General features: G+C 37.0%; 2 protein-coding genes across 4 annotated transcripts; one reads left to right on the top strand and one right to left on the bottom strand.

The window, feature by feature from the left end:
* Positions 1-1,740: 1,740 nt before the first annotated feature.
* LOC136439825 (cytohesin-1-like) lies at positions 1,741-17,063 on the bottom strand. The gene is made up of 13 exons (XM_066435442.1): positions 16,889-17,063; positions 15,762-15,835; positions 15,474-15,538; positions 14,905-14,971; positions 14,269-14,468; positions 13,698-13,810; positions 12,682-12,830; positions 11,785-11,896; positions 4,598-4,674; positions 3,885-3,956; positions 3,386-3,473; positions 2,727-2,796; positions 1,741-1,981 (listed from the first exon to the last, which is right to left on the bottom strand). The coding sequence occupies exons 1-13, from the start codon at positions 16,914-16,916 to the stop codon at positions 1,906-1,908; spliced, it is 1,191 nt and encodes a 396-aa protein (XP_066291539.1). The 5' UTR covers positions 16,917-17,063; the 3' UTR covers positions 1,741-1,905.
* Positions 17,064-17,352: 289 nt separating this feature from the next.
* On the top strand, positions 17,353-27,254 carry LOC136440096 (WD repeat-containing protein 13-like). 3 transcript variants are annotated; one of them, XM_066435900.1, is made up of 15 exons: positions 17,353-17,480; positions 18,072-18,172; positions 18,430-18,485; positions 18,787-18,872; positions 19,610-19,667; positions 20,427-20,539; positions 20,674-20,756; positions 21,585-21,725; positions 22,265-22,431; positions 22,888-23,031; positions 24,171-24,349; positions 24,995-25,057; positions 25,774-25,892; positions 26,631-26,779; positions 27,203-27,254. In XM_066435900.1, the coding sequence occupies exons 2-15, from the start codon at positions 18,094-18,096 to the stop codon at positions 27,239-27,241; spliced, it is 1,476 nt and encodes a 491-aa protein (XP_066291997.1). In that variant the 5' UTR covers positions 17,353-17,480; positions 18,072-18,093; the 3' UTR covers positions 27,242-27,254. The 3 variants fall into 3 exon arrangements, with proteins under 3 accessions (XP_066291997.1, XP_066291999.1, XP_066291998.1); XM_066435901.1 differs by having other exon boundaries at positions 17,373-17,480; positions 18,083-18,172; XM_066435902.1 differs by lacking the exon at positions 24,995-25,057.
* Position 27,255: the final 1 nt, after the last annotated feature.

Below are 27,255 nucleotides of genomic sequence, written 5' to 3'. Positions count from 1 at the left end.
GATTAAGCACCTGTTAGGTACCCACGGCTGTTTTGACCAAACTGCAAATATCAGGGGGTGACATAAAGAATAACTCCTTTCAGTACCAAAATACAAGACATCCAAGCTCTACCTTCAAGACGACGATGGAGGAATCATTACGAGTGCCAATTTCAACATTTTGAAAATCAAATGTGAATGTAGTGATAATACATATGTTTGTAAACTACAAGTAATACGAACAATTTAATAAAATGACACAAACACAAAATTATTATAGCTGTTAACGTTTTTAATGCGTTCAATAATTATGCAACAAATACTGCAACTAACGTATGGCATGCTTTTGCGTTCGAAAATTGCAATGTACAAAGAGTCAATACAGTGCAAAGCATTAATCTAAATCATGGTGTAATACATGTAAATTGCCGATCAAAGAGTGCAGAAAATTAGGACTAGGAAATTAGTTTAACGTAATCCGTATAGTCAAACCTGTACAAGTAAGTGACCACTTCTTCGGTGGTCCCTTTTCCCCATTGACACAAGCATTGAGAAACTTGTCTATAGTGACCACCTGTCCACATGTTATCAGTCCTCTAAGTGGTCGTCTTGGGCAGTTTTGACTGTATATTCAGCAATTTCATTAAAAGTAGATATCTTATTGAGCCTTTCCCAAAGAATGTGGGTAATTAACTTAGGCGTATTTAGTACTAAGTAGATGTACACATACTAAATGACAGAATTTAGACTTCATACAAGGCAAACTAAATACATATCTTGCTAAACATATCCATTTTCTTCATATATGTAAAAAAATGCACGTTTAACCAATGCAAGTACTTAACGTATTTGTACTTCTCTAAGGTTATCTTCTGCATTGTATTTGGCAAGACAAATCTTAACTTGCATTTCCGAATGTTACTATTATTTTGAGACTGCAGTTTTAAAGGAAAGACGAAAAAGGTAAATCTTGTTATTTTGCAATAGGACATTTTAGTACTGTTCACATTTTTCTAAATTTCGAATCTAGTAATATGCATGTTATTTTTCTTTCTAAATCATAATTGCTAAGCCTTCAGAAAAGAAAATCAACGTCTTGTGCTATGGAATACATGTATGACTGTACAACAACAGAAAGGTTTCATAAACTATAACTTATTAAAAGATATTAAAAAGCAATTCCTGAACATAATTAAGAATATATCTTCCACAGTAATATAAAAAAGGAATGTGCAAACAAACAAAAAAAAGAATCTTGTCATAAATTTTTGTATTTTCTTTCTTGCACGTCAAAATATGGCTTTGAAAATCTACAGCATTTCTTAGCACTAAAGAGATCTAATGTGGCTACAAAACTTTGTACACAGCATAGGGATATAACATTGGTGCAGGACCATGTAGTCTAGCAATGTTATTTGTGATCTTTACTTTCGGCTTTCGCAGTGAGTTTTTTTTATAAACATGTATGGCAGGAGGGAAAATGAACTTTTCTCAGTGCTTTGAACTTGCAGTTGAAGAAACACTTTTGTAGAATAGAAGCCAAACACGAGAGACAATCTCACGGTGCTACAGATTCACGCTGTAGGGGTCAGTGCAAAAAAAAAACTGAAGCGAAAATTTCAAGATTTACGTAGCTAGTCATCTACATGAAAATAAAACTAGAAATTATAGAACATTTCAATTATGCACTTCCACATTCGACATTTTATGACGATTTAGAAATTACTTGTCCTCTATACATTTTACTTTCTAAAATGTTAGTCTTTTTTCTATCTTATTATTCCAAACAAATGCAGTGGGACAGCTGCCTAATAATATAGCCAGGTTCAAAATTAGTGTTTAATGCTTCAATCATCTTTGTACATCCCTATTCTACAGTGGACTATTCTAGTGTTAATGTTTTAAAAACTAGACTGTTCCATCTCTTCAGTTCTGTAGGTGGGTGGCCTTCTTCTTCCTTGCCGCCAGCATGTCATAGAAGGGGTCCTTGCTGATGCTCCTCCTGAAATAAAGACAATGGTACGAGTTATTGGAGAGTTTGACTCCCAACCACACCACAACCACCACTGCAGACATACACCCAACCAGTACCCAACTGTTTCACAACAAATCGCAGACCTCCTGTCCACTCCAGAATGTTTTCACATTCCCAAACATTTGGCTAGTTCAGCCGACCAATAGCTAGCCTCGCACACCAACTGACAACAACAGCCAACCTACATCCAACCATGGTCTGAGGGTTGGGGTTGGTCCATGGTCAGCTATGCTTAACAGGCTAGGGGATTAGGTGTTAAATACTGTAAGCATCTGGTATATTCACACATTCTATACAAATGTAGTTATTTTTATTAGGTAGGCCGACTACTCTCTCTTCGCAGCCAGGGGCTGAATTGCGACGAGCGCACAATTGGTGGGGCTAGATCGCAAGGGTCTGGAGACACTGCCATTCAGCGCGCAGGTGACCTCAATACGACGATATTGCCCCATGTGCGGCCATAGGACTGAACAGTCATGTAGGTTTTGAACCACTCACACCGGGAAGGACCCCTACTCTTTTCGATAAGTTTGGTGGGTTCTTTAACGTGCTCGAGGTGTGGCTCTCCTCAAACATGGGACCTCCATTTAAAGTCCTATCCGAGTGACATCCCTAACCGAAGCTAGATACTCTATCACACTCATATTTTGAACATTTTTACAAATCACAAGATTTTATAGTTGAGAAAAACTTTCTATAGTATTGTGCTTACCTTATTGCTTCTATCCACTCTTGCTTCTCATCTTGGGTGGCGGCAGACAGGCGATACGTTAGATGGCGTCCTAGAAAACAAAAGTTATAACATTTGCATCTATTGCACGTTATTGCCTACAAGGGCTAAATGCAGTAGTTCACTATCACAAGAAAGACAGTTATTTAGTATCATTACGTCTTGTAGTGTTGCTAGTGAACAATAAGAGAAACAAAACAACTACTGCATTTCTTAATTTGTTAACGCCAACTTAATTTTAGCTAATCTAATGGTCACCTATCAACTGCTAAAATTTCATAATCGCCAAAAAATTGATTATCAATATTTTTCAGACATTGATGTTTTTTCTCACCATTAAAATTAAATTCCATGAACTACTCCCTCTCCCCCAAATGCTAAAATTACCAACCACAATGTTAAATGGATTTACAGTAAAACAATGCTACCACTAAATCTATGGTTTTGATTATATTTCACTGGATTAAATCCGGAAGCATAATGATGATGATGAAATCTACATTATGTATATGGTTTACAAAACAGTTAAACATATAGAAAGCCATGCATAAACATAATACAGCAAACTTCAGTCTCTGGATTTGCATCACATAGCAAGTATACACCAGAAATGACTTCAAGATGAAAGAATATTGTCGTACCTTCCACAACCTTGCCTTCTGAGTCAGTTTTGCAAGCCTTGATCACAGCTTTACTGTTGGCTTCGGATGGGTACAGCTCAAAACAGTTCTGTGGAGGCAGAGATTTAGATGAAATTAAGAAATCATACATTGTAGAAAAGCAACATTTTGATAACCATTAGTAGAAGTCACAACATGATTACGTGTAAGCCTCAGATGTTTGATATATCATTAGACCTTCACCCTGTTTATCTTAAATATAGGCTATAATATTTTTTTATACAAAAAATATGAATATGAAAGAAAACAACAGCTTTTGCTCAAAATGTTAAATTTCTTTAGAAAAAAAACATGGAAAATAGAGAGCGATTTAGTTTGATTTTCCTTACCAAAAGTTGTGACATTGCTTCTAAAAACGATACCACTTTTTATTCAAATCAGTATCTTTTTAAACAATACATCTCTCAATACATCTTCACAAAATTTATCTAAAAAATTGGAAATAGCTTGAGGAACTTACAGGTTTCTTGGAGTCTTCCACAAGGCGAACCTGAAGATTCTCCAGTGGGATTATCCCTCTTGGTTCCTTATCCTGCAAGATTAACCAAAAATATTAGCCAATCCACTAAATCTCATACATACAGACAACACATGCATGCACACAAGAAAATATAAAAGTCATATGTTGCTATACATGTATCTACATCGTTTTACATGATACCATCGCTAGGCAGTTTTTTAATGTTTACACCAATGAAACAAAAGCAATGAACATCAATTTGGAAATGAATATGCGGAGTGGTTTTATTTACTTGGTGACTTCTCTACAACAAATCATGGCAGTGTGTATACAAGTACTGTAATTCTTGATTTGTTAACAGTAACTTAATTTTAACTACTCTAACGGTCAATAGTCAACCGCTAAAATTTCATCATCGCAACTATTTGATCACTAACATTTGAGACAGTGATGTTTGTTCCCACCGCTAAAAATTAAATGCAGTGAACTACTCCCTTTCCCCCAAACCGCTAAAATTACCAACCGCAATATCAAAATAATGGATTTACAGATTGATGAGAATGTATTTCCAAATTCCATTGTACTTTATTAACTACAGTAACAGTATTACAGAATTGTTTCAAAAGGCGAATTTAAAACACAGCGAAAAACCTCTTTTCCCCTACTAAGGAAAATCAAATATCTGCGAAAATAAATGAATCTACAGTACGAACCGTGGTGTACTCAAAATAGTAGAGACAGTTGTCAGTCAGGATGAACCAGCGGCGCTTCCAAGTCTTGTGTCGTCCACCTTGAAATTAAAACAATATACATCAGTACAGAAAAGGCATGGTCAGGTTTTCAAAACCTCCCCCAAACCAGAATGGGTCAGTCCAACTATTTCTTCCAAAACAAAGGCGCTTGTACTCAGTCTGGTTCTAAAACTACATCACATTTTCTACCGCTTAAGAAAAAAATATACTGGAAAAAAGGGTATTACTTAAACATCAAGCTACAAAGAAAAAATGGCCATGGGGGCATTTCGGCAAGTAGGAAGTATCAGAAAGTTGATAGGGAAATACGGTAGGAAAACACGAAGTCAAAGCTACTACTGTATACTTTGAAAGTCTCGTTTGAAAGTCTCGTTTGAAGGTGATGGAATTCATTCCAAATCGACATAGAAATTCCTAACTTAAATCGTACCATGGATCGATATGATTGGGTCTTTTCTATTGTTACAGTACTGTAGTACATTTGGCACATTTTGTAACATGGTACAATGAAAATGGATGGGGGTTTTAAAAAAAGAAACTTGTCCTACAAGAGTACACTTAAAGACAAGCTAAAACTTGTCATCAACAAAATACATCCAACACTGCAATGGACTGTCTATTTAGGTATTCCAACGCTACAGCGAAAATGTTCTACCGCATGGCGACAGTGAAATTTGTTACCATCTTTCCATGTTCGCGGCGCAAAGATAATTCCCCTAAAATAGCCGTGTTGTACATGAAAATGAAGCATATAAACTTGTCTCTCCAGAAATGCCGGTCTTGGGGTTCTACGATCCCGAAAACTCCAGAAATTGGCCGATGAAAACGGCTCGGAGTGACCCGGGCGCGCGCCTCGCCGAACGCGGGCTCCATTTTGCCTGCAGCGCCCGGGGGAACTCCCGTCTTTACGGCGCCTGCGCGTTGCCGTCCTCAGCACCAGTAGAGTAAAACTAGCATCATATTCAAGAGCAGATTACGAGCTTTAAAATGATACCGGTGACAAGTACACACCATGAAAATTCGGGGTAGAAACGGCGATTCAAAATTTTTTGAAATTTTCATTTTCTAAAACGAACGTAAAATTTTACCCGTTTATTGTTGTCACCGGTGTCAAAATAACGGCAGAAAACTGAGCTTTCTGATGATGTAATCGGTTTTTCCCTCGAATGTACGTCCGCGAATCGCGAGCTCCATTTTACTGAGGCAAACAAAGGGTTTGTTTACGTTTCGCGCGCGTCGCGCCAGCGCGCGAAAATCAAGCTTGCGCGTCGTCTGCTAGAGCGCAGTTTGCCCATAGAGCGGCACAAATGAATTGTTTTCTACACCATGGAGCCGGAATTTCAAGGTAAACTAGAATTTTGTGCATTTTGGTGTGCTGAGATACAGTTTGAATGGTATTTTTTTTGCAACTTTCATACAAGAAGTTAATAAATAGATAAGAGAGTGCATACATTGTCTTGCAGCTGATTGAAATGCTTGACTGTATTTTAGCATTTTTTCTAGTGGTCATAGCATTTTTATTAATGAAAGAGTGTTACTTGCCACAAGTTAAAATACATTGTGTTTCTTGATTGTTGAACTTGAAGGTTATAACTTAGTGTGAAACCTATGCCCAATTTTTTTTTTAAAAATTCCATATCAGTATCTAAGGTTCTGTAATTTTTTTTCTATGAAAGAATATTACTTGCCTCAGGTTCCAAGTGGGAAATACCTTGTGTATTTTTTTCATTTGTCGAACTTGATGGCACCGCTGGCCCCCGGTTAGGGGTCATAGCGTCGAACCTATGCCCAATTTTTCCAAAAATTCCATTGCAGTTATAATTATCTCTGAAAAGTCTCACAGAATTCAACTTTCTGTAAGAATTTTTTTGATGAAGAATGTTACTTGCCTTAAGTTCCAAGTGGAAAATACAATAACATTGTGTATTTTTATCATTTGTCGACTTTGCATGAACATTTCTTTACAGTATTTAAGTCTTGCTTTTAGGAAAAAAATGTTCCTTGCCTCAAGTTCCAAGTGGAAAATACCTTGGGTATTTTTTCATATGTTGAACTTGATGGCACCGTTGGCCCCCGGTTAGGGGTCATAGCGTCGAACCTATGCCCAATTTTTTCAAAATGTTTATGAAATTGTTTATTGACGAGGGTAAATAAAAAGGGGCAACGAGAAATAATTTTCAGTCGCTAAGCCACTAATTGGTTTCTGGTTGGATGTGATCACAGGAAAGCTACATTTAACTTACAACAGTACATGTATTTAAGAAGTTGTTATTGAATAATTAAGTTCAAAGTAACTTTCATGACCATCGATAACAAAAAAGATTATAATTGCCAGTATGCAGATTAGTTATTGATAAAACCGTTCGTATTTTCCTTGTCAGGTAAAACACTGGAGAGTCTGTTGGACTCACCTGGCAGGAAGTTCCCATCCGACACAGTTGCAGATGTTTTAGAGGTAGTATCGCTGATAGACAAAAGTGACAAGTACACCTGGGATCACTTTACAGCATGGCACAGAAAGCAATTCCCAGAGCTTGGAACAAAAGCAAAGGCAACTGTGCACAAGCAAGTTCAGAAATTAAACTTTAATTGTTTCAGTGCTTTTTGTGCCATGGGGTGTTTTGCTTGACTTTGCTGGTCTAGGTAGAGTAGCAAAAATCATAAAACTGCTGTACTTACCTGAAATATTATATTCTTGTCTCGAGTACTATCAAGAGCCAGTGTCCTACTGACCAGGTGAGTTTGTCGCAGTGTGGTACAGCGACCTCCACGACAAGCCAACCTGGTACCCATGATCAGTGGTAGAAGAGGGTGTTGAAACAGTGACACTTACCTTCTTTCATCCAGTTGCAGGTATTTATCTGTTTGTTCAAATCTTAACTCCAGATTTTCTAGATGTATCTTACAGAGTTCAGTCACATGCACATCTTCAGTCACATTCTTTCTTCACAATCACATTTACTTGACTGTCATAAGTTGAGAAACAAATATGTGATACCAATCAGTGGAACGATGGTGTGGTACATTGTACTAGGATAGATCGTCATTGACGCAGATGGACTAACATAATCTCCATGTTAGACACAGTCATATTTACTAAAAGCAAAAGAATGTATTTTTCAGAAGGAATGTACCAACTGGCAACTCCCAGATGTCGCTGATATAAGACCAGTGGAGAAGAAGTTTGTCTTGAAGAATGTAGATGTCACGCCAATAAGTGGAGGGAGATATTGGATGGTGGAGGACAAACTGAAAGTTGACAAGTTATGCAGCCAGTTCCACTAACTGACTGAGTATTACGTTTGTAAGAATAAATAGTAACGACAGTTGCTATCATAGAAAAGGGTTAAAAGTAAGCTTGTTTTTATAAAAGGTTGTGTACATTGTATCAACTGATGATTAGATAAATCAAGTAAAACTATGTGCATGTACATCCAAGAAATCTGTGTACGTTGTGTTTACTGAAGACAGCCTTTGACCTTGAATGTTTGATCGTGTCATAAATGCAGTGTTTACATTGTTTACCCGTAGTAATATTTTACCTCTTGATAGTTAAAAAGAGCCAAAGAAGATAGTAAAAACATGTAATGTATTGTGAAAGTGTAAAGTTGTGCTGTTAATGTATTGTAACATCATGACTCATCAAATAATGTGACATATGTACGCAATCTTACCTTTGACTTTGACTGAGTTGACCTTGTTATTAAGGCAGTTAACATAGCTGACATTCTGTTGATGTAACATTTCCTAGTAATAGAAGATGACATAATGCTGTACATTGTAAAAGTATTTGAAGTATCATATGCACCCGGTGCCTGGCACAGTTACTGTAATACTGATGTATACTGGCAAAACACCATAGGCTGCAACCAAAAATGTGAATTGTTTCCCCTTAATTTAATCATTTTTTAGAATAAGTACAGGTAAGATGATTGTTCTTGTTTAAAGAACACAAGTGGGTGTTGTTGTGTGTGAAATATTGGAAGACAGGGTTGCTCCTGTGAAATGATACAGTTGTGTGAACTTTGGAGGATTTTTCCTTCTCCAGGGGTCAAAGGTCACGCTGCCACCTGAGTAATTTGGTGTGAGAAGCATACTTTGACCCTGTGAAAAAAGACAAAATAAAATGATATCAAAGTTTGAGATCTTATGGAGTGATTCTAAGTAGTCCATATTACAAGTCTATAAGATAGAATAAGCTTTTCAGCCTTTACTTACCTTTTTATCACCCCTCAAAAAAGGCATTTTTGTTCATTTTCATGTAAATTGCGCGGCCGGCCGTTTGTGAGGACAGATTTTGGCAACTTCAAGGAGCCATATCTCAGCAACCGTTCAAGATATTTGCTTCATTTAAAAAGTATTTTACTTCTCTTGATCAGCTCTTTCAGAAACAGTAAAAATCTGCACTGTACTGTGTCTCTGAAATTTTGGTTGGAATACCTAGTCTATTTCTTTCACTTCACAAAGAACACACCAGGTGCCAATAAAATTCTAAATCTAATTAGTCACAACAGCCAATCACAGAACATTGCAGTCCATGAGTGAAGCACACCACACATGGAACAGCAAAGAGTTCTCTTCCAGAGAAACTGCCATGCAAAGCCTCAGCAGCCATGCTGGAGTACAGCCAACAAGACTGTTAATCTGTAAGTCCTTAATAAATTTTACATGTACAGACTGTTCATGATTGACATCAAATTTGTCACCATATCCAACATAAAGAAATTGAGGGAATATTACAAACTTAAACTAGTTAAAGACAACTCTATTTTCAAAATGTTTGATGACTTCCCAAAAAAAGTAAAAGCGTACATACATGTTACTACATGTAATGACACCAGCTATGCTTTGACAATTTTGCTTTAGTAACTAAGAACCTTTGGTCATGTGTAGGAAGGTAAAATAAAATCATTGTTGGTCCTGTTTCAATTTTCAACAGAATCAAAACTCCAAACCTACGTGTAAAACCTTTGGGCTGTTAATCTGTTTTACTTTTAGTTCTGGTGTGCTCCAACATGGTTGCTGAGTGTCATACTAGTACCTTAGGATGTAAAACCACACTTTTAGATCTATTGAGTGGAAAACGACATTGATTCACAGGAATCTATTAGTACAGTAAGCTCTCACTTCATTGTAACAATCAGGGCTCAAAATAATGGTTCTGCATTTGTATGTAGCTGAATTTTGCATTTCCTTTTGTTTCCAACTCTCTTTGTCTCACTTGGTCCACAATAACCACATGTCGCCAAGGTATTTTTCTAACACCATTCTTATTATCTTTTTTTTAGCATATGTAAGGGAGAAGTCATTGTACAATCACTGTTGCCTAAACAGCCAAAGTGTAATGAGCCCTGATGTTACAAGCACCACTTCACGCAATACTAAATGGAACTTCCCTAGATGGACAGTGAACACAATTCCAATGTTACAGTGACAAGAAAAATTCTCTACCACCCATAATATGGGGTAGGCATAGTGAATAAGGTGCTTCACAGCTTGAAATGCTCATGTGTAGCGTGATGCATTGTGGGTAATATGTCAAAGTTGAAGGCCCCTGCGACAAGAAGAAACACGTCTGGACATGTGTCAAGCATGGTCTAGAAAAAAACTGCTGACAAGTCATATTATAACTAATAAGAGGCCTTCACCTTTGACCCCGTGCATGCACAGTTCAAACCGTGAATCTGCTTATTCCAATGTTACAGAAAAATCTCTACCACCCATAGTGAAAAGGGGGAAAAAGTGAGGAGAGATAGAAAAAAAATGAGCTTTCAGAATCAGAGGGAGTGACTTATGAAGGTAGGAATCAGGAAGTGAGAGATGGCTGAATGAGTGGTTATATCACGGGAACATGTATTGAAGATGAATTTCACTTACTTGCTTTACGTCCGAATTACAGAATGATTTATTTGAATGCAATGAAAACACACATGTAAAGAGAAGAAACATTTCAGTCAAAGAGCCCTCAACACTCTCCTCAAAAAGGTTCCAACTAGAAATGGAAAAACTATAGAAACGAGGTCTTACTATCTTCAATCACAAAAAAACATTTCCTTGCAATGCCATAAGGCATCCGCCTCTTAGGCATTGCCAAAAAACTGAAATTTTCAACATGCCAAGTTTTCCAACATTTCTATATTTTGGGGGATGATGTGGAAAAACTATACACCATAGACATTATGCATTGCTAATTTTGCTTCCCATATCATTAGATTGGCATGGTGAAAACCAATATGTGTGTATCTAAAAATAACATCCAAACAACTTGGGCATTCTACTATTGGCTCTACCCCTGAGGCATCGCCAAAAATACACTTGAACTTTTTTATAGGTGACCACCATGCCAAGGGAAAACACTGATATCTAATTAACACACTATAGTCTTGAACAAGTATCTGATCGGAGGCAAGATATATACGAGTACAAGGGACAAAAGGACACTGCTACACTAAGCTATTCTACAGTACTAGTACATGGCCATCACACATGCAGCTGAAGCCATGCAAGCTTTACAACATAACAAAGCAAGCAAACAAGCTCCTCTTTCTCGATAATTTGTTTTTCCCTAGATGATTATAATAACTTTTTTTTCTAAATGGTTCATTACGTGCTATGGAATGGGTATGATAGGGAGGGGAGGGGGGTTTGGTGCATTGGAATTCTAGGGTCACAAAAATTTTCAAGACAAATTTCAAACTTTGTACTTGAAACGTTTTCTTTCCTTTTCTCCATTTTGACATAATTTGGAGGAGTTTGGGATTGCAGAAATCTTTTCCACAAGCAAGTTTTGAATTGTTTCAATTGCTGGGTTTCGTAATTACCAATCACACAACAAAAAATTCTCTAATTTACATTACAATGATCATAAACATTTTGCCCACTCAATCATATGCAAAACAATACAACTTTAAAATTACTAAATCTATTTTATATTTCAAGTTCAGCTTACAATTTTCGCACCCCCTTCTGTAGTTTGGAACAGACCACTTTACAGAGAGGGGTGCACAGGTAGATCAAGCACATATACTGATGATATAGCAAAGCTTAGGCAACAAAAGTTAAAGAACAAAGCCTTGCACACTGTAGAACAAAGTTCAGCAAAGCCACATGTATAAGACAAACTTCTGAACTTGAAGAAACAAACCCACCTTGCTTAAGGAGCCAACCTTCCTTGTCAGGGTTAAAGAAGGTGTGCGTAAGATCGTTACCATCGTCGTCAGGGATCTTGAAGGGCATCTTCTTTATACTCTCATACAGGTCCTGGTAGAAGAAAGATTTTTTTTCCATTCATACATAAGAAATAATGACAAATACTGGTAACAGTTACATTACAACAAATCATAAAAGATAATACAAAACATTTCAAAGATATGACCTAACTAAAAAAACTAGGCATGAAAATTAATAATGTATAAGTCAGGATAAAGATTAATTGCCAGTACAGTACAACAAAAATCATTTACTTGTAAAGGTACTGGTGAAAAATACCATAATACGGTACTGTACCTAACTTAGACTTACACTCATAATTTGCTGACTTACTAGTTACATGTATTCTAATTAAAAATGTGTACAATTTATTCCTAGCATAAATATGAAAATTTAGCACAGGAAAAGGATGAAAACATTGTATGCTTTTTGAAATGATCACCATTTTCAATTTGAGATCCTTTTGAAAGCATGTGCTCCCTGCATAAGATACATGAAGTCTTAATATTCTGTTGTTAACTGTTCGTTCATGTTTCTGTCATTGAAAACCACAACTTGTAATTACTAAACAGCTCAGTTTAGGTACAGGTACAGCATACCGTACAGGTACTGTAAATGCAGAAATGTTTGCGGTGGTTTTATGTTCGCGGTCATTTTTGCCCTCCTACCTCCTTATTTACTATTGTCTCAAACGCGAACTTAAAACCCACCGCGAACAGTCAATTTTCTCCCCACCGCGAAATTATATGCATTTACAGTACTTAAAACTCTGTACTGAAATCTGTGTACCAGTCCTGATGTTTCGTTTAGGTCCACAGAACTAGTGGTATCCTTACAGTGAGTAGTTGTTCAGGGAGATCTCCGCCGTCGTTTATCCCGCGGTTCATGGCGATGAAACGCTCCACGCTCGGCTTGTCCTTGACGCTGGGGTTGTGGAGGCTCGTATTCAACATGATGATGGCAAAAGACAGGACATAACATGTGTCTGGAAACAGAGCGTAATAAAGAAAAAAACGTTCATTGGAATCTCGGATAGTTTCTCACACATTCAATTCTTTCTGTGTGACATGCTGAAAGAAATGTTAAGTCAATAGATGCAAAAATACAGCCAAGGTCAAAACTGTCAAGAAGACGAATCAGGAGACCGATAAAATCTGGTCCATGCAGAAGGGTGGTCACTACAGGATCCTTATAATTATTATAGTGTCTGTGTCAATGGTAACATGATCTAGAACACCAAAATGTAGAGGTGGTAACTTGTACATGTTAGACTGTAGGTTTGATGCAGCAAAATTTTCTCTTTCTCTTTTGATAAGCTCATTGAACAGTCAGGGCTCGAAATAGTGGGTGCATGTGCACCTGTGTGCACCCAAAATTGGAGCTGTGCACCTAATTTTTGAATGTGGGTGCACCTGAGTGCACCTAGATATTTTTGTACTCTAGAGGGAAACAGTTCACTTCTTCACTAGCATACAGAATATTCTGAAATGTAAGTATCAGAAAAAGCAATACATGTATAAACTTTTGTTGATTGATTTGAAATCTGGATAGAATTACAGATTAAAGTTCTTAAGAGATGCAGTAGCGTCAAACTTATGTTTTGCTGACATTCAACTTTATATCATGTTTTGCACCCAATTTTTTTTCTGTGCACCTAATTTTTTTGGTTGGGTGCACCAGTGCACCTATTTCCAAAAAAAGAATTTTGAGCCCTGACAGTTAACCACAGTAATCTTACAATGTGATACTGATAGAAAAAATTCAAAGCTTGAGACAGCCCTGCTAGGGTAGATAAACACTGGAACACAAATGCTACTACATTTACTGCATGGTTTGTGATATTTGTACCCACCTGTGGTGTTAAAGACTCCAGGATTCTGCTGACAGTACCTCTGTGCGAAGGCCTCCATCATCCTGTCAATCTTCTGGGCCTCACCGGGCAGACGGAAACTCCACAGAAACTGCCTACAAGCGGACAACATAAACGAGTTCACACAAATTCAACAACGTCGTTTAAACTCTTACATGTTTAGAAAGATACAAACAACTGTAGCTTTAACGAAAGCAGAGGAAGAAGTTGTGGAAAACTTCAAGTCAACTGAACACACTCACGCCACATCTTCAAAAGGACGTTGAAGCTGCATAGTTCCTGTTTAGAACTTTATTCGAGCCCACACCCAGAATAGTTTCGCCTTGTGTGTGGCTTTCTCATGGGTCAGAGCTTGAATGAGCACAAGTACAATGTGTTCTGGCTGTAGTTTCAGGGAAAACAGCTAGGTGGCCAAAAAATCTAATGATTCCCAGGTACTGTACATCAAAAATCACCACAATCTGCTCAAAACTTCTTAATTTATGATTTTCCTAAACAGACTCACACACATAAACACACACACACAAACAAACAAGACGGTTTTATCTCTTACCTTAGAGCCTGTACAAGAATCATCCCCTCAAATTCCTGAAGTCCCACAAAAGCCTGGAGCACCTTCAAGTTCAACTCAGTCTTCTCTCCCAGGTATTCTCCGATCGCCGTCTTGTTCAGCCCCTCCCAGTGGTGAAGGAACTGCGCAATGTCTTCTGGGTCGTCTTTAAGGAGACCATTTTCAAGAAGGTACTGGATGCCCTGTAGGTGATGTCAAGATATGTAAATTCTTTCCCTTTAACAATGTTTTTTTTTCACTGTTGGGAAACATTTCATGAATTAAAAAAAGGAAGTTTTTGCAGTGTTTTGAATCCACAGTCACACTTACACCTAACCTTTGCACATATTGCTGCAAGCATTGTTTAAAGCCATTGGCATGTACATGTAGTGAGGGTGCTCTTACAAGTTACAGTACTTGGTGGTAACAAATTTTACTCTACCATCTTCCATCCTAGTTAAAAAATATTGTCAGCCAAAATTTGTCAAAATCCAAGCAACTGCTGACAATAAATCTTTAAAATTCAAAGATTTATTGTCAGCAGTTGCTTGAATTTTGACAAATCTATAAATTCAATAAATTCAATAAAGGTCGAAAGAGAAGAGAGAAGTTGAAAGAAAAATTTGTCATATCACAAACCTTCTTGGGATCCATATTGAACTTCTTCCTACCGATGTTCATCTGTTTACTCTTTGAGTCGGCGGAGCTGTAAGAGAGATAAACGTGTGCATCACATTGCTTTCTTGGACAACTTGTAATGACGCCCAAGGTTCAAACTGTACTCTCTACTCACTATCCTCTTATTATATAACACTTAAGATCAATAAATATATAAAGTACTTTACAGTAATCAATGCAAACTGTTACCATTTCAAATTGTGACCAATAAAGAAGAAGCCACAGTGTTACCTGAAGATTAATTAACGTTGACATTTCAGGATCAAATGATGCTATCTTTCTATGAAAAACACTCAGCAAAATGTTTTGACTAAGATTCACAGTATGTTGGAAAAGAAAGGTTTAAAATAAACTAATTTCATCTTTTTACAGTACTACCACATCAAAGCGTAGCTTCCAAAAACCTGTACTCCAGCAGCTGTGATGTAAACAATTGAAGGCTTACATGGTCCTATATTTGGGTTACTGAGAATCCATTCAAAGCTATAAACATTTGGAAAACAAAAGAGTTTGTGCTGCAGGTCACTTACTTGTCATCTGGGTTGTCCATCTGTTCCATTTCTGCAGTAACGTCTGCGATCTCATCTTTGAGTCGCTGTTAAAATAGAATATTAAATTATTTGACTAACGTATACTTTGGTCTTTTAATCATTAGTAATCTACAATAGTGCATCTTTTCTTATTTCTATGACATTTTTCAAAATAACAGCATTGAATATGTTACTGACGACAAAAATCAGGGTCACTTTGAAACTTGCAATGCCACATTTCTAACATAGAAATAATGTGTTTAGGGTACACTCTGCTGCAGTACCAACCTGAATCTCTTGGAGGAGCTGCTTTTTCCTGCGCTGGATGTCAGCTAGCAGCTCCTTTTCCTCCGGTGTCAAATCTATGAAGAAAATAAAAAGTTCTTAATTACAGCCCTAATGATCACATACACTAGCTTCTAAAACTATCTATATGACCAGTTTTTAGTCATACATTTGTACATATGATATACCAGAAGTTTAAATGGTTGTATTTATGTGCCATGCATTTGTGATAAAACATATCTTGAATACATGCAATGTAGGCTAGCATATACACATAACACGAATACAAATGTAAATACTTGTTGTTTCCATTCAAATACACAAAATCAATCAATAGCAAATGTAAAGAATAATAAATATCCATTGAAGCATTCCTTTTTTTCATCTTAGAAAATGAAGCTTTCACCATTCACACTTCATCATAAGAATATGAGTCATAGAATTCTACAATTCAGGCTATGAAATAATAAAATCCACATTTTTAATTTGAAATATCTTTGTATCTCGAATGTCACTTATGACAAAAATGGTACACTGTAATAATCCGATAGTTCCTTTGAACCCAAGCATTTGAAAACAATATTGAATAGACATTTATCAAATAACTGGTACAGGATACTACAGCAATACAGCATACACATTACACACAACAGAAGGGGACTGTTGTATTGTCCCATGGGATTTCCCATATTAGGGACTGTCCATGCACAGATGGTTGTTTGTTGGTGATGCTAGTCATTTTTTAAATTATTCAAACGTTTTATTAACTTTTACAATTTGCCAGTTTTTCCTGTAATAAAACCCAATTACATAATGATTCAATTTCTACAAATTAAAAACAATTTTCATTGAAAAATTTGCAAATATATTAGCTACATCACCCTACTCTGAAAAATGAACTGATCCACCACAAAAGCAGACAAAATATCCATAACAATTAAACGACATTACCGTTCATATTAGCATAATCTTAGCATACAGATATCAATCCAAAAATAAATACAATATCATATTTATCAACAGATATCTCGGTACCCATCCCTTTAAAACAAAGGGAGGAGTATTCAAACCAGAATGAGTCACAGTAAAAATATTTTCGCCATTTTGGCGTGCAAGCCTGGCACACTTACCTACAACCGACGACATTATTACCACCATGCGATCAATCCAGCGGTATAAACAACCACATAAACGTTCACCAGCTCTTCAACTTTCTATTGATTGAAGATATGAAGTCCAAAGGTCGCTGAAAGTCGAGATTTTGAGGAAAGTTTCGGCTGAATTTTTACTTCCTTCTCCCTCTGACAGCCATCTTTGTTTGAAGGGGATGACGTCATACCGGAAGTACGTTTGGGTCAAAGTTGAATTAATTAGAGGGCGACATAACAACAAATATTTGCAAATTCAAACGTATCAACCTATCAAATATGTAGAATAAAATCGTCTGTCAATGGCTTAAAAAGCTTATGAATAGTGTATTAACGTTGACTATTTCAAATACAATCACCTTGGTCAATTCTAAAGTTGTTGTTTTTTGTATTTTATTCAAAGAAAAGTGTGTTTCTCGCCCTCTATTGTTGAAACAGATGGGAGGGGCGGATACACTGACCAAGAGACATGAGAAGTTGTCATTTTTGTCTTGATTTTGCATATTACACCATCTGAATGGACATATTATGAGATCACCAAGTGTCTGAGAGCTCTGTGCAATCATCTATACAGGTAATTTGACTCAGTGTATGTCTTACTTAGATTTAATGTATAAGTTGAAAAGAAAACCAGGCCATAATTTGGTGATCACATTGATCATAAAAAAAAAAATGTTTTGAACCTCCTTCGAGTCCTTGTTTGAACAAACTCCCTGATATGATATTTGTTGTTTGTATTATTGTTGCTTGTAGTTGCCTTTTTTCGATAGCTTCCAATGATAGACGAATAATTGATTTATATATCTCAAAAAAATTCAAGACATTGATTAAACAGATTAACCACATGCAATGGCAAATTCAAATCATACATTTGATACATTCACTATATATTGTCAAACAAAGGGGGTTAAATTTAACTTCCTTGGTGTAACAATACTAAAACATACTGTAAATGTTGAAACGTTCGCAGTGGTTTAATGTTTGCAGTTTTCGCATTGACCTCAGGCTTCAATGTGAACTTAATTAGAACCACCACCAAAATGCTGAGGCTCACTGTCTTATACCCACCTGCCCCCTTGTTTCAACCGCAAACTAAGAACCACCGTGAAAGTACACTCAAAATACTTTTGAGAGTATAGTTTAACTTTTGTTTGTTTTGTTACAGATATTTTCCAGAGGTCGTGAACATGGCGGCCGTGTGGCAACAGATCTTGGCGCAGGACGCTCGATATAACGCCTACAGGCTACCCGGCAGCCCGCAGTTTCGTAAGTCTTACTTTGTATCATCATCCTCAACCTAAATAAGCCGGTTCACATCCGAAAATAATTTTATCAGGTTGGTAGAACAATTATGATATTGGAGTTTCCTTTTTTTACAAAACCAACTTGACTTCTTACCTGGTCAAGTCAGATCTCATCTTGGAGTTCTCTTGTCATGTGACTGATGTTGATTATCATGTGACAAGAGACAGTCATTATACAGCTACCATTTTGATTCATAGAACATTTTTTATATGTTTCAGGTACTCAGTACATCCGCCGCAGAAGTCAGCTGCTGAGAGAAAATGCAAAAATTGATGTAGGTGCCATTGAATTTTCATGACATCTGAATTTGGACAAGTCTGTCTCACTGTGTTTTGCTATGCATGTACATGACTCATAATATGAAACAGTATTTTTGCACTGACTTTCCCAGCTTAAAAGAAATTCATGAAGATAAAAGTAGTAGAATAAAACAAATTATAGCATAACTTATTTGCTAACACTTATCAACATGGCATAGCATACGTCATGTAATATCATGGTTAAAGGAGTATACATTAATATAGGAGAGAAATTATTGTTACTAACATTGATATTGTTCTTGCCTTGATTTTCAGCATGACCCAATAATCAGAAAACAGTATCTGAAGGTACGAGGGCAGATACTGGGTCAGCGATATGGGACGTCTCTATCTGAACAGGGGTGAGTTCATTCTACATGTACATATAAAGTAGTACAAAATGTCATAGAAAACAAGTGATACTATATACATATACTACAATGTACTTTGTATATAATATAATATGTCCATACCCTGTTCACACAAAAAATACAAGTACAATATTGTATACTAATGTTGCCATTTTGTAATTGTGTTTTATGTGTATGCAATAGTAACTGTTATACTATTAGATCAAGTTTAGTGTTCTTTCAGAATATCTACCGGTAATCAGGAAACTACTAGTACTATATTATATCATTTATATCAACACTCACTGTGTAATGGGTTCTCATTTGTAGATTTGGAATCATTGTGTGCTATTTGTTGACACAACATTCACAGCCATCACTGATTGTTCATACAACATAATGCAACGTAATATTCCTGTTTGGCAAGTCACCTGCATTTTAAAGGCAAAACACTGTCAACTGCATAGCGTGTCATCTCTGTGACCTTTCCCCATTGTCGTTACACAGCCCAAGGACATTTTTCAAATAATTAGCATATCCTACAATGCACATTCCCAGGGGCAAAAGTAGAAAGTCCTGTTTAGTTGGAATCCACAATGGCAATTTTTGACACAGTATGTTGTCTTGAATACTGAACATCCATTTTGGTAAATATAAGATCATTAAGATATCGGTAACCTGGGTTTTGACACCATTTTTGAGATGTTAGCCAACGGGTCCGTTGTTTACATGTATCTGGACACATACAGCAGCCAGCGGAGTCGCAGTGCCAGCAAATGTAGCAGCCGACTCACTCTAGACCGAGAGGTAGGTTGTAATTGTTGTTATTGTTGTGTTTGTGACAACAATGTACTGTGGAGTAAGCAGTTCTGACCATGGCGTGGTGACAGAATTAATTTCTTTCAAAACACAATAACATGACTACATGTATATTGTATAATTCTTGATTAGTTTCATTTTATCTTCAATTTACTTAATCTTATGTATACAGAGTGTCAGATGACAGTTCACGGTTTGAACTGCACATCCCAAATATCAAAGGTGATCATGAAGAAGGCCCTTAACTTCTAAACGGTTGTTGTTTAGACCACGCTTGATAACACACATGTCCAGATGTGTTTTGTTTATGTCTCAATGGCCTTGAACATGTCAGTCACAACGTGTCACGCTACGCATGCACAATTTAGACCATAAATGACCTTATAACTTGCCCCTCGTATTGCATCATCGTGTTTTTTTGGGGGGGTGGGGGTGGCTCTCTTCTAGTCAAGTTTTAAAGTATAGGCAGCACCATATACGTTAGAGGTTAGCATGTTGTTACAGTGTTTTCATATTGTCTGTTAAGTTGCGGATGTTTTGCATTTTTGTCTCAACTTTGAGCTCGTCAACTTTCAGCATGTTCAGCATGCAAAGCTTCTGTAGACTATGCTGATGAAGGTTAAGCTCCTCTGTGGATTTGCCTCAGTCTTTGATTTGGGATCCCACAGCCAAAAGCTAAACATATATGACATAGATTGCGTTGAATTTGTTTTTGTTTACTTGAATGTTTAGAGTTTTGATTTACAGGAGGGAGACTTTCGCGGGCACCGGCGCTACCACAGCTCGGGATCGGGCAAGTTCTCGCTCCCGTCCCCAACGGAGGACGGTCTGGTGCCAACACGTGCCGCGGAGGCTAGCAGGTAACGATCTCTCGTTTACATGTCATTTTACCAGAACTCTTTTTAACTAAAGGGGTTAGATGTGGATTCGTTGAATTTTTTCAAGCAGGACGCTTATAACAACGCTTGAGACTTTTCTTCCGTCTTACCAACAGAGCCATGGTTGGTGACAAGACTCTGGACGAAAACTACGCGTTTGCAGGGATGCATCACATCTTTGACCAACACTCACAAGCAGGTATACCTACCATTGTAATCATACAGTATAATCTTTCTGTAGGCCATATGCTCATGACATCTCAGCTACCATGCTAGTTGCAATTTGTTGAACCTTGAAAACAGTCATAAATTTGTTTACACCTACTTTAAAACTAAATTTTGTAGGACTGCAGAGCAGCCCAAAATTTGACAGAATCACTCAAGGAATTTCATCAAAGCTTTTATTAAGTTTTGCGTGTTCTGCTCAGTCTTTTAAATCATACTTTTACGTCGTGCATCATCTAAAGAATCCAGTTATAAAATCAGGGGTCACACAAATCCGATTTTACTGGCGCGACGATCGCTTTCTACTGGAAAGGGGGCCTTGGTATGAGGCATTTATTGTGACTGTAGTTATTACATACAGCCATGTATAGAAATTAATATTTAGATAGCAGTCACTTTTAGGTTCAACCATGCAATATTGCTTACAACATAACCACATGTATGCAAACACCCTGTTTGGTAAATAACACGTTGCACAGAATACACTGGATAAGAATGAGCTTGGCCACCATCACACCAAATTTAACATTAGAAATTTCTAAAATAAAATAGATACAAATGAACTGTTAGGCCACACCAATTTTAATTTCTTGGTTAACGGATTTTTATTTAGAAAAAAAAACATTTTAGAAAAGAAAAATTCATGATTTTTTTTTTTCTAAATTTTTTTTTTAAATAAAAATCCGTTAAGTAAATTGGTGTGGCCTTCGTGCATTACAAAGAGTATTTTTGCCCTTAACTGTTGTAATACAATGTTGACAAATTTTGGTGACTTTGGAGTGTTTTTTTGTTTTTGTTCCAGTTATGGCGGTGAAGTTTGCCAACGACGACAAAGCTCGTCTGGCGTGTTGCTCGCTGGACGGCACGCTGTCGGTGTGTCAGGTCATCCCAGAACCAGCTACAGTTCTGTGTGTACTTAAGGGCCACACTTCAGGTGTAACAGGTGTGTTTGCACAATAATTGTTTCAAGGTCTGCAAATAAAATGTCCATTTATTGTAATGGCTGCTGCTAGGAGGCCTAAGGTTTCGTCACTTCTTCCCAATCACAAGAGATTTTTTGCCACCCAAAAGCCTTGATGTACGTGTAGCTTGTCCAAATCTAGATTACACAAGACAGAAAATAAGGAAGTTTTGAGTGCAACACCAAGGCAACCTGCCAGGGGGCCCAAAGTCTCCTTTTTTTTATAGGACACTACTTATCTAAACCAGTCCTACCAAAGCTTCATGAGTTATGCTCTTAAATCACAAACATACATATTTACAAACATACATACTAAGTAAATAAAAACATACATACAAAAGCTACCGGAAACAAAATAGTCTTGGCAAGGTATCGAAAGAAAATCATGATTTTATGCAGTTTAAAAAGCTGTCTACAAATCAAATTAAGTGGTAGGAAAGGGGGTACCTGGAAAAAAGGGCTTTGATGTCATGTTAACAGATTAAAAATCCTGAAGTATTTAATGGTTTGTCCCCCTACAGATTTTTCCTGGTCGCTGTCCAATGACATGATCGTATCGTGTTCGCTGGACGGGACGGTGCGGCTGTGGCAGGTGCCGACTGGCACGTGTCTGCGTGTCGTCGGGGACTGTGATGGTGCCGAGATCATGTCCTGCGCATTCCAACCTGTCAATAACAACATGATTGTTGTATCCTTAAAAGAAACATGTTTACAATGTATGTTGTGTACCTTTACATACATTGTTCATGTATGTTACATTATGTACATGTATGTGCTAGTATGTAAGGATGAATTGATGGAATAATTTTTGGGTGTTTTAAATTCATCAGGTTAAAACAGTCCTGCAGTACAGTAATAAAACTTAATAAAATATTTGTAATACATCGGAAACCATATATTCAAGGTGTCATGGATTCACACTTGAGATCTAGAGGACACCCCAAAAAGGCAACAACAAAACCACCGCATAAGTTTCAACAGTAACACATAGATTTAATATTTGAATATGCAGGTCGGGAACATATACATTATTTTGTATTTCTATCTAGTACATTTTTGTTGCAAGGCTATGGCCTAAGTAATCAGTTGTCTGGGGAACATTCTGGGTTTGAGGCAAATGTTTTTACCTTATCTCTCACCACAGACTGGGAACAAGAAAGGTTTTGTCCATGTTTTAAACTTCTCAACTGGAAAGTACGTAAAGGGAGGCAGTAGTAAGGCATCTGGCTCCATCCTCACTACCACGTTCGAATCAGGAGGGAAGACACTGTGGATTGGGGATGAGAATGTGCGTAACTTTTTGTCTAACCTTAGTACTAGGGGTGGATACCGGTTTGGCTTAATAAGGTCCAAGTCCAAGTTTAGGTCCAGAGATTTAGGTTCAGGTCCGGACCTGAAACTGGACCTGATCCTGTCCAGTTGATGTTTTGTTTCATTAGACCAATATGAAGCATAGAGAATTAATACTGACACACACAACTATAAAATTTCTTGGTGAGAAGACTTTCAAGATAAACCAGTGTTTGATATTTGAATGGTGCACTTATTTAAATGCCTTTTTTGTCAGAGGGGAGACACAAAACACTTATTAAACAGAATAGAAAAATATATTTGTACTTTTTCAGTTTTTTTTGGACTCAGGTTTTAGGCTTTCAGGTTTTTTGGACTCGGTTCTTGGATGTTATAATGGTCCGAATCAGGTCCAGCAAACTGGTATTGACCCCTACTTAGTATCTTTGATATACCAAAGAGTTTCGCCATGCTTTTCGGCCATGTTTGCTGGGTAATTTGTAATTGAACAACATGATTAGAATTTGTTATGATCGGTGGTTACGGCTTTGTGTGGGAATAAACGATGACAATGTGGGTCAAGATTCTATCATTAGGCAACTTTTTTTCATTTTAGAGGGTATTGGTTTAATTTATCATGCTTTAAGATTTGCTGTTTGATCCTGATGGAACGTTGTGTATACTATCTTTATCTTCACAGTAGCAGAATGGCGAAGAAACAGTGTGAAGAAAATTGACATTTTCACTGAACTTTTTAACTTCACGGGGGGCACCAAGTGATTTACTGAACGGCATTAGTGATTTATGAAGGAATCATACTGATAACAGTTTTTTTCACGGTACAGGGATGACCGTGAAAACAGTGAACATAAAGTTACAGTGAAAGAAACAAAAATTACAGTAATATCTAAGATACAGAATGAAAGTTGTACATAAAAAAAGTTAATGTGGAAAACATAATAGGAGCTCGTGGTTCAGATAAAAACTTTCAAGACTGAGGAGAATTTCAGATCCTCCTTTTACTTTAAATTGGTCCGTATTAGACTTCACAATTGCACTAAACGTTAAGGAAACTGTATAACATAATATTGATTTAGTAGTCTATTAAATGTATTCATCATTATATTAACTTCACAGGGCTGTGTCTACTCTTTTGCGTTTGACGTTGGGACGGGGAAACTATCCCGTGCTCAGCGGCTGGTCGTGTGCGAGGGTCACCCCATCACCTGCATCTCCGCTCGATCCTGGATGAGCCGTGAAGCACGGGATCCCTCGCTACTCATCAACTGTGGGGCAAACGCCCTCTGTCTGTACAGGTATGTATTGCAGCAGATAATTTTCGCTTATTGTGCATCATCAGACTTTCCTCCACCAAGATGATGCAGCGGTACCACATCACTAAGTCTTGCTTTTTTTTTACAGCCACAAACCTTAAGAATGACTTCTTAATTAACCATGGCCCCTACAGGCTATAACATAATTGTTGACTTGTAGTGTAAAAAAAAAAATATTTGGCCAATGCACTGAAGAATTTAAAGGGACATCTTTCAATCAACTTAGTAATAAAATTATAAGAACTTACTATTTATTTTCTGATTGTTGTTCATACTTAATATACGTTTTATAATTCACAACCTCCAGATGAATACTTAATGGCTGATAAACTTTGTCCTACTCCCGTGATCATATTAAATTTCCAGCATAAACTTGAATGAAATCCTAGTCATTGATTCAATTACTCCAACTGCCAATGGTCAATCACATAAGACTTAAGTTATTGATTAAATTCCCAACAAAATGCTCAAATATCCAATTTTCAAATCAGTACAAAAATCATCTTGATAGACCAAATTGTAGGTTAATGCAATCACATGCAGGTGAAATATGATTTTTTGATTGAAAGGATAATTTAAACAGTTTATTGTTCCTGTAACTTTGACATTTACATTCTTTTTCTAAAGTTATCCTACCAGAAAACCCCATCCAGGCTCCCCCTTCAACAGACTACAGGAATATGCTTCAAGGTAACGTCGTGTGATAAAAAGGAACAAGAATTGCTGAAAAAATCATGATCAACAGGAATCAAATGTCACATCAACATTTTCGGAATGCAATTTAAAAATTTAGAGTAAAATTAAGTAGAGATTTAAAAACTTAATAAGTATAAACAGTTTAGATCTCACATAACTTGACAACTTATGACATAACTAGTCATTGTCAAGTTCATTAGTAGATAAACCAGCTCGCAGTTCCAAGTGCACAATCATGTACTTTGTGATCTAAGGGCCCTGTCACACTCGTGCGTATATTCAAGTGTGCGTGAGTTGCGCATTAACACTTTTAGGTTTAAGTAAGGTTTGCGGGGAAAAGGTAACTGTTGTTTTCTACTTTGACCCACCGTTGTGCAGCCAAGTGATCGAACCTAAGAAATCACTTATCCATCTGCAAACTTAACCTAAACCAAAAGCATGTTAATACACAACTCATGCAGCCTTGTATATACGCACAAGTGTGACAGGGGCTTCAGGCCACCTTGGCATGTTGATAGAGGAATAGCCATTAACTTTGACCTTAGATCACAATGCATCACCGTTGCACACATGCACTTAGCACTGTGTACTGGCTTATAAATGCCGCCACTTTCTGATTTTGAATACCTTGAATATTTATTTCTCACCTTAACTTTGTAATCATGGGTCCAGATTGATTATGGTTTTGTAACTTCCTTTTATTTCCACAGGGTGTCGGGTGTTGAGGGCAGCTTACAGCTGAAGCGAAAGTTTCCCATCAAACAGCGCAACCTGCGGATACGCAGCGGGTTCTGTCCTCTCATGTCCTTCAGACAGGGGGCCTGTGTGGGTACGTAGCTTCACTTTCTATCATTGATGAAGGTTAGACGTCCAGGTAATAAGATACGCAAGGACTACAGTTACTCATTAGCAACTGTTTAGATTTAGGAAACAGTCGGACATTTGAGGTTTAGTATTCACTACTTTTTGTCAGTGACTGGATGAAATGTATTCAAAGAGACTGGAGCAAATTAGGTTAGATTTTATTCAAATTACATTCTTCTTGCTTCTGTCAAGGTTAAACAGTAAGATTTTGAAAATGTAAAACAATCAAACAAACCAGCCAATCAAGTTTACAGTTAAGAGGCAACATGATTGGCTGGTAACATTCCCTCTAACAACAGAAATTTCTGAATGACTGACAGCTGGATATATAGTGTGCTAAGTCTCTGATTTTAGAAAAACAACACTAATGTTTATAACCTCCATGAAAAATGGAAGTATTATTTCGGCATGTCTGTCAGTCTGTCTGTGTTTCCAGATATTGTAGTCAGCATAGCTTAATAACCTCAGGATGAATTGTGATGCTATTTGGTGTGTGGGTAGGTCTTGGGAAGACCAGGGTTGATATGTACCTAATATGTAATATAATCAATTCAAAAGTCCTATAATTCATCATAATTCAATACTTGTGACATGTAGGTTATAGTTAAAGGTGTACATATCCATAGTAAGTCATTTTTTAAATCAAATCATTTCATGGAGTTAATGAGGAGTCTGAACTCTTGTTTTAAATTGTTCCCATTAGTAAGCGGAAGTGAGGACATGAGTGTGTACTTCTTTGACGTTGAGCGGACCAACAAACCAGTGGTGAACAAACTACAGGGTCACTCTGCACCTGTTATAGACGTCAGCTTCAACTACGATGAGAGTCTTCTAGCTTCTGCAGACTCTGAGGTAAGGATGGACAAACCAATTTTTGAAATGAATCTTTTAGAATTAGGATGTGAAGTTTTATTCTTTACCTCTAATTTTGTATTGTTTTAATAGTTGTTGCCATACATTATACCGTATACAATTGTCGTGCAATAAAGTTATTTTTCTTTCAAATATTTTTTTTTACTTCTTTGTTCTATGAAAGGAACACAGGAGCATAAGGTTACAAATAATGACTAATAATGATAATAGTATGCACATTTGTAAAGTGGATGAATTTTTTCACAATGTTTCATCATCAATTATCATAAGTTTTTAGTTAGCATTTAATATCAAACTAGGTGACTATATCAATATAATTCCTTCCATCTTGAAAGAAGGTTCATTTGAGGTTTTTAATGCTGTCTGGTTAAAAAATGAATCGTATAAACTTTTTTCCAACAGGGGATGGTGATAGTTTGGAAGAGAGAGCAGCGGTCCTAGCAACGACTATTACA

This window comes from Branchiostoma lanceolatum, chromosome 8, assembly GCF_035083965.1.
Source record: "Branchiostoma lanceolatum isolate klBraLanc5 chromosome 8, klBraLanc5.hap2, whole genome shotgun sequence".
Classification (NCBI taxonomy): Eukaryota; Metazoa; Chordata; class Leptocardii; order Amphioxiformes; family Branchiostomatidae; genus Branchiostoma; species Branchiostoma lanceolatum.
This window is presented reverse-complemented; position numbering and strand designations above follow the sequence as displayed.

Coding starts and splice junctions, on each gene's coding strand:
- LOC136439825 (XM_066435442.1), bottom strand. CDS start 16,916: ATGGTGGTAATAATGTCGTCGGTTGTAG. Junction 14,972..15,473: donor ATGGACAACCCAGATGACAA/GTAAGTGACCTG, acceptor TCTCTCTTACAG/CTCCGCCGACTCAAAGAGTA. Junction 12,831..13,697: donor TGGAGTCTTTAACACCACAG/GTGGGTACAAAT, acceptor CTCTGTTTCCAG/ACACATGTTATGTCCTGTCT.
- LOC136440096 (XM_066435900.1), top strand. CDS start 18,094: ATGGCGGCCGTGTGGCAACAGATCTTGGCGCAGGACGCTCGATATAAC. Junction 18,873..19,609: donor ACGTCTCTATCTGAACAGGG/GTGAGTTCATTC, acceptor GGACACATACAG/CAGCCAGCGGAGTCGCAGTG. Junction 21,726..22,264: donor CCACACTTCAGGTGTAACAG/GTGTGTTTGCAC, acceptor GTCCCCCTACAG/ATTTTTCCTGGTCGCTGTCC.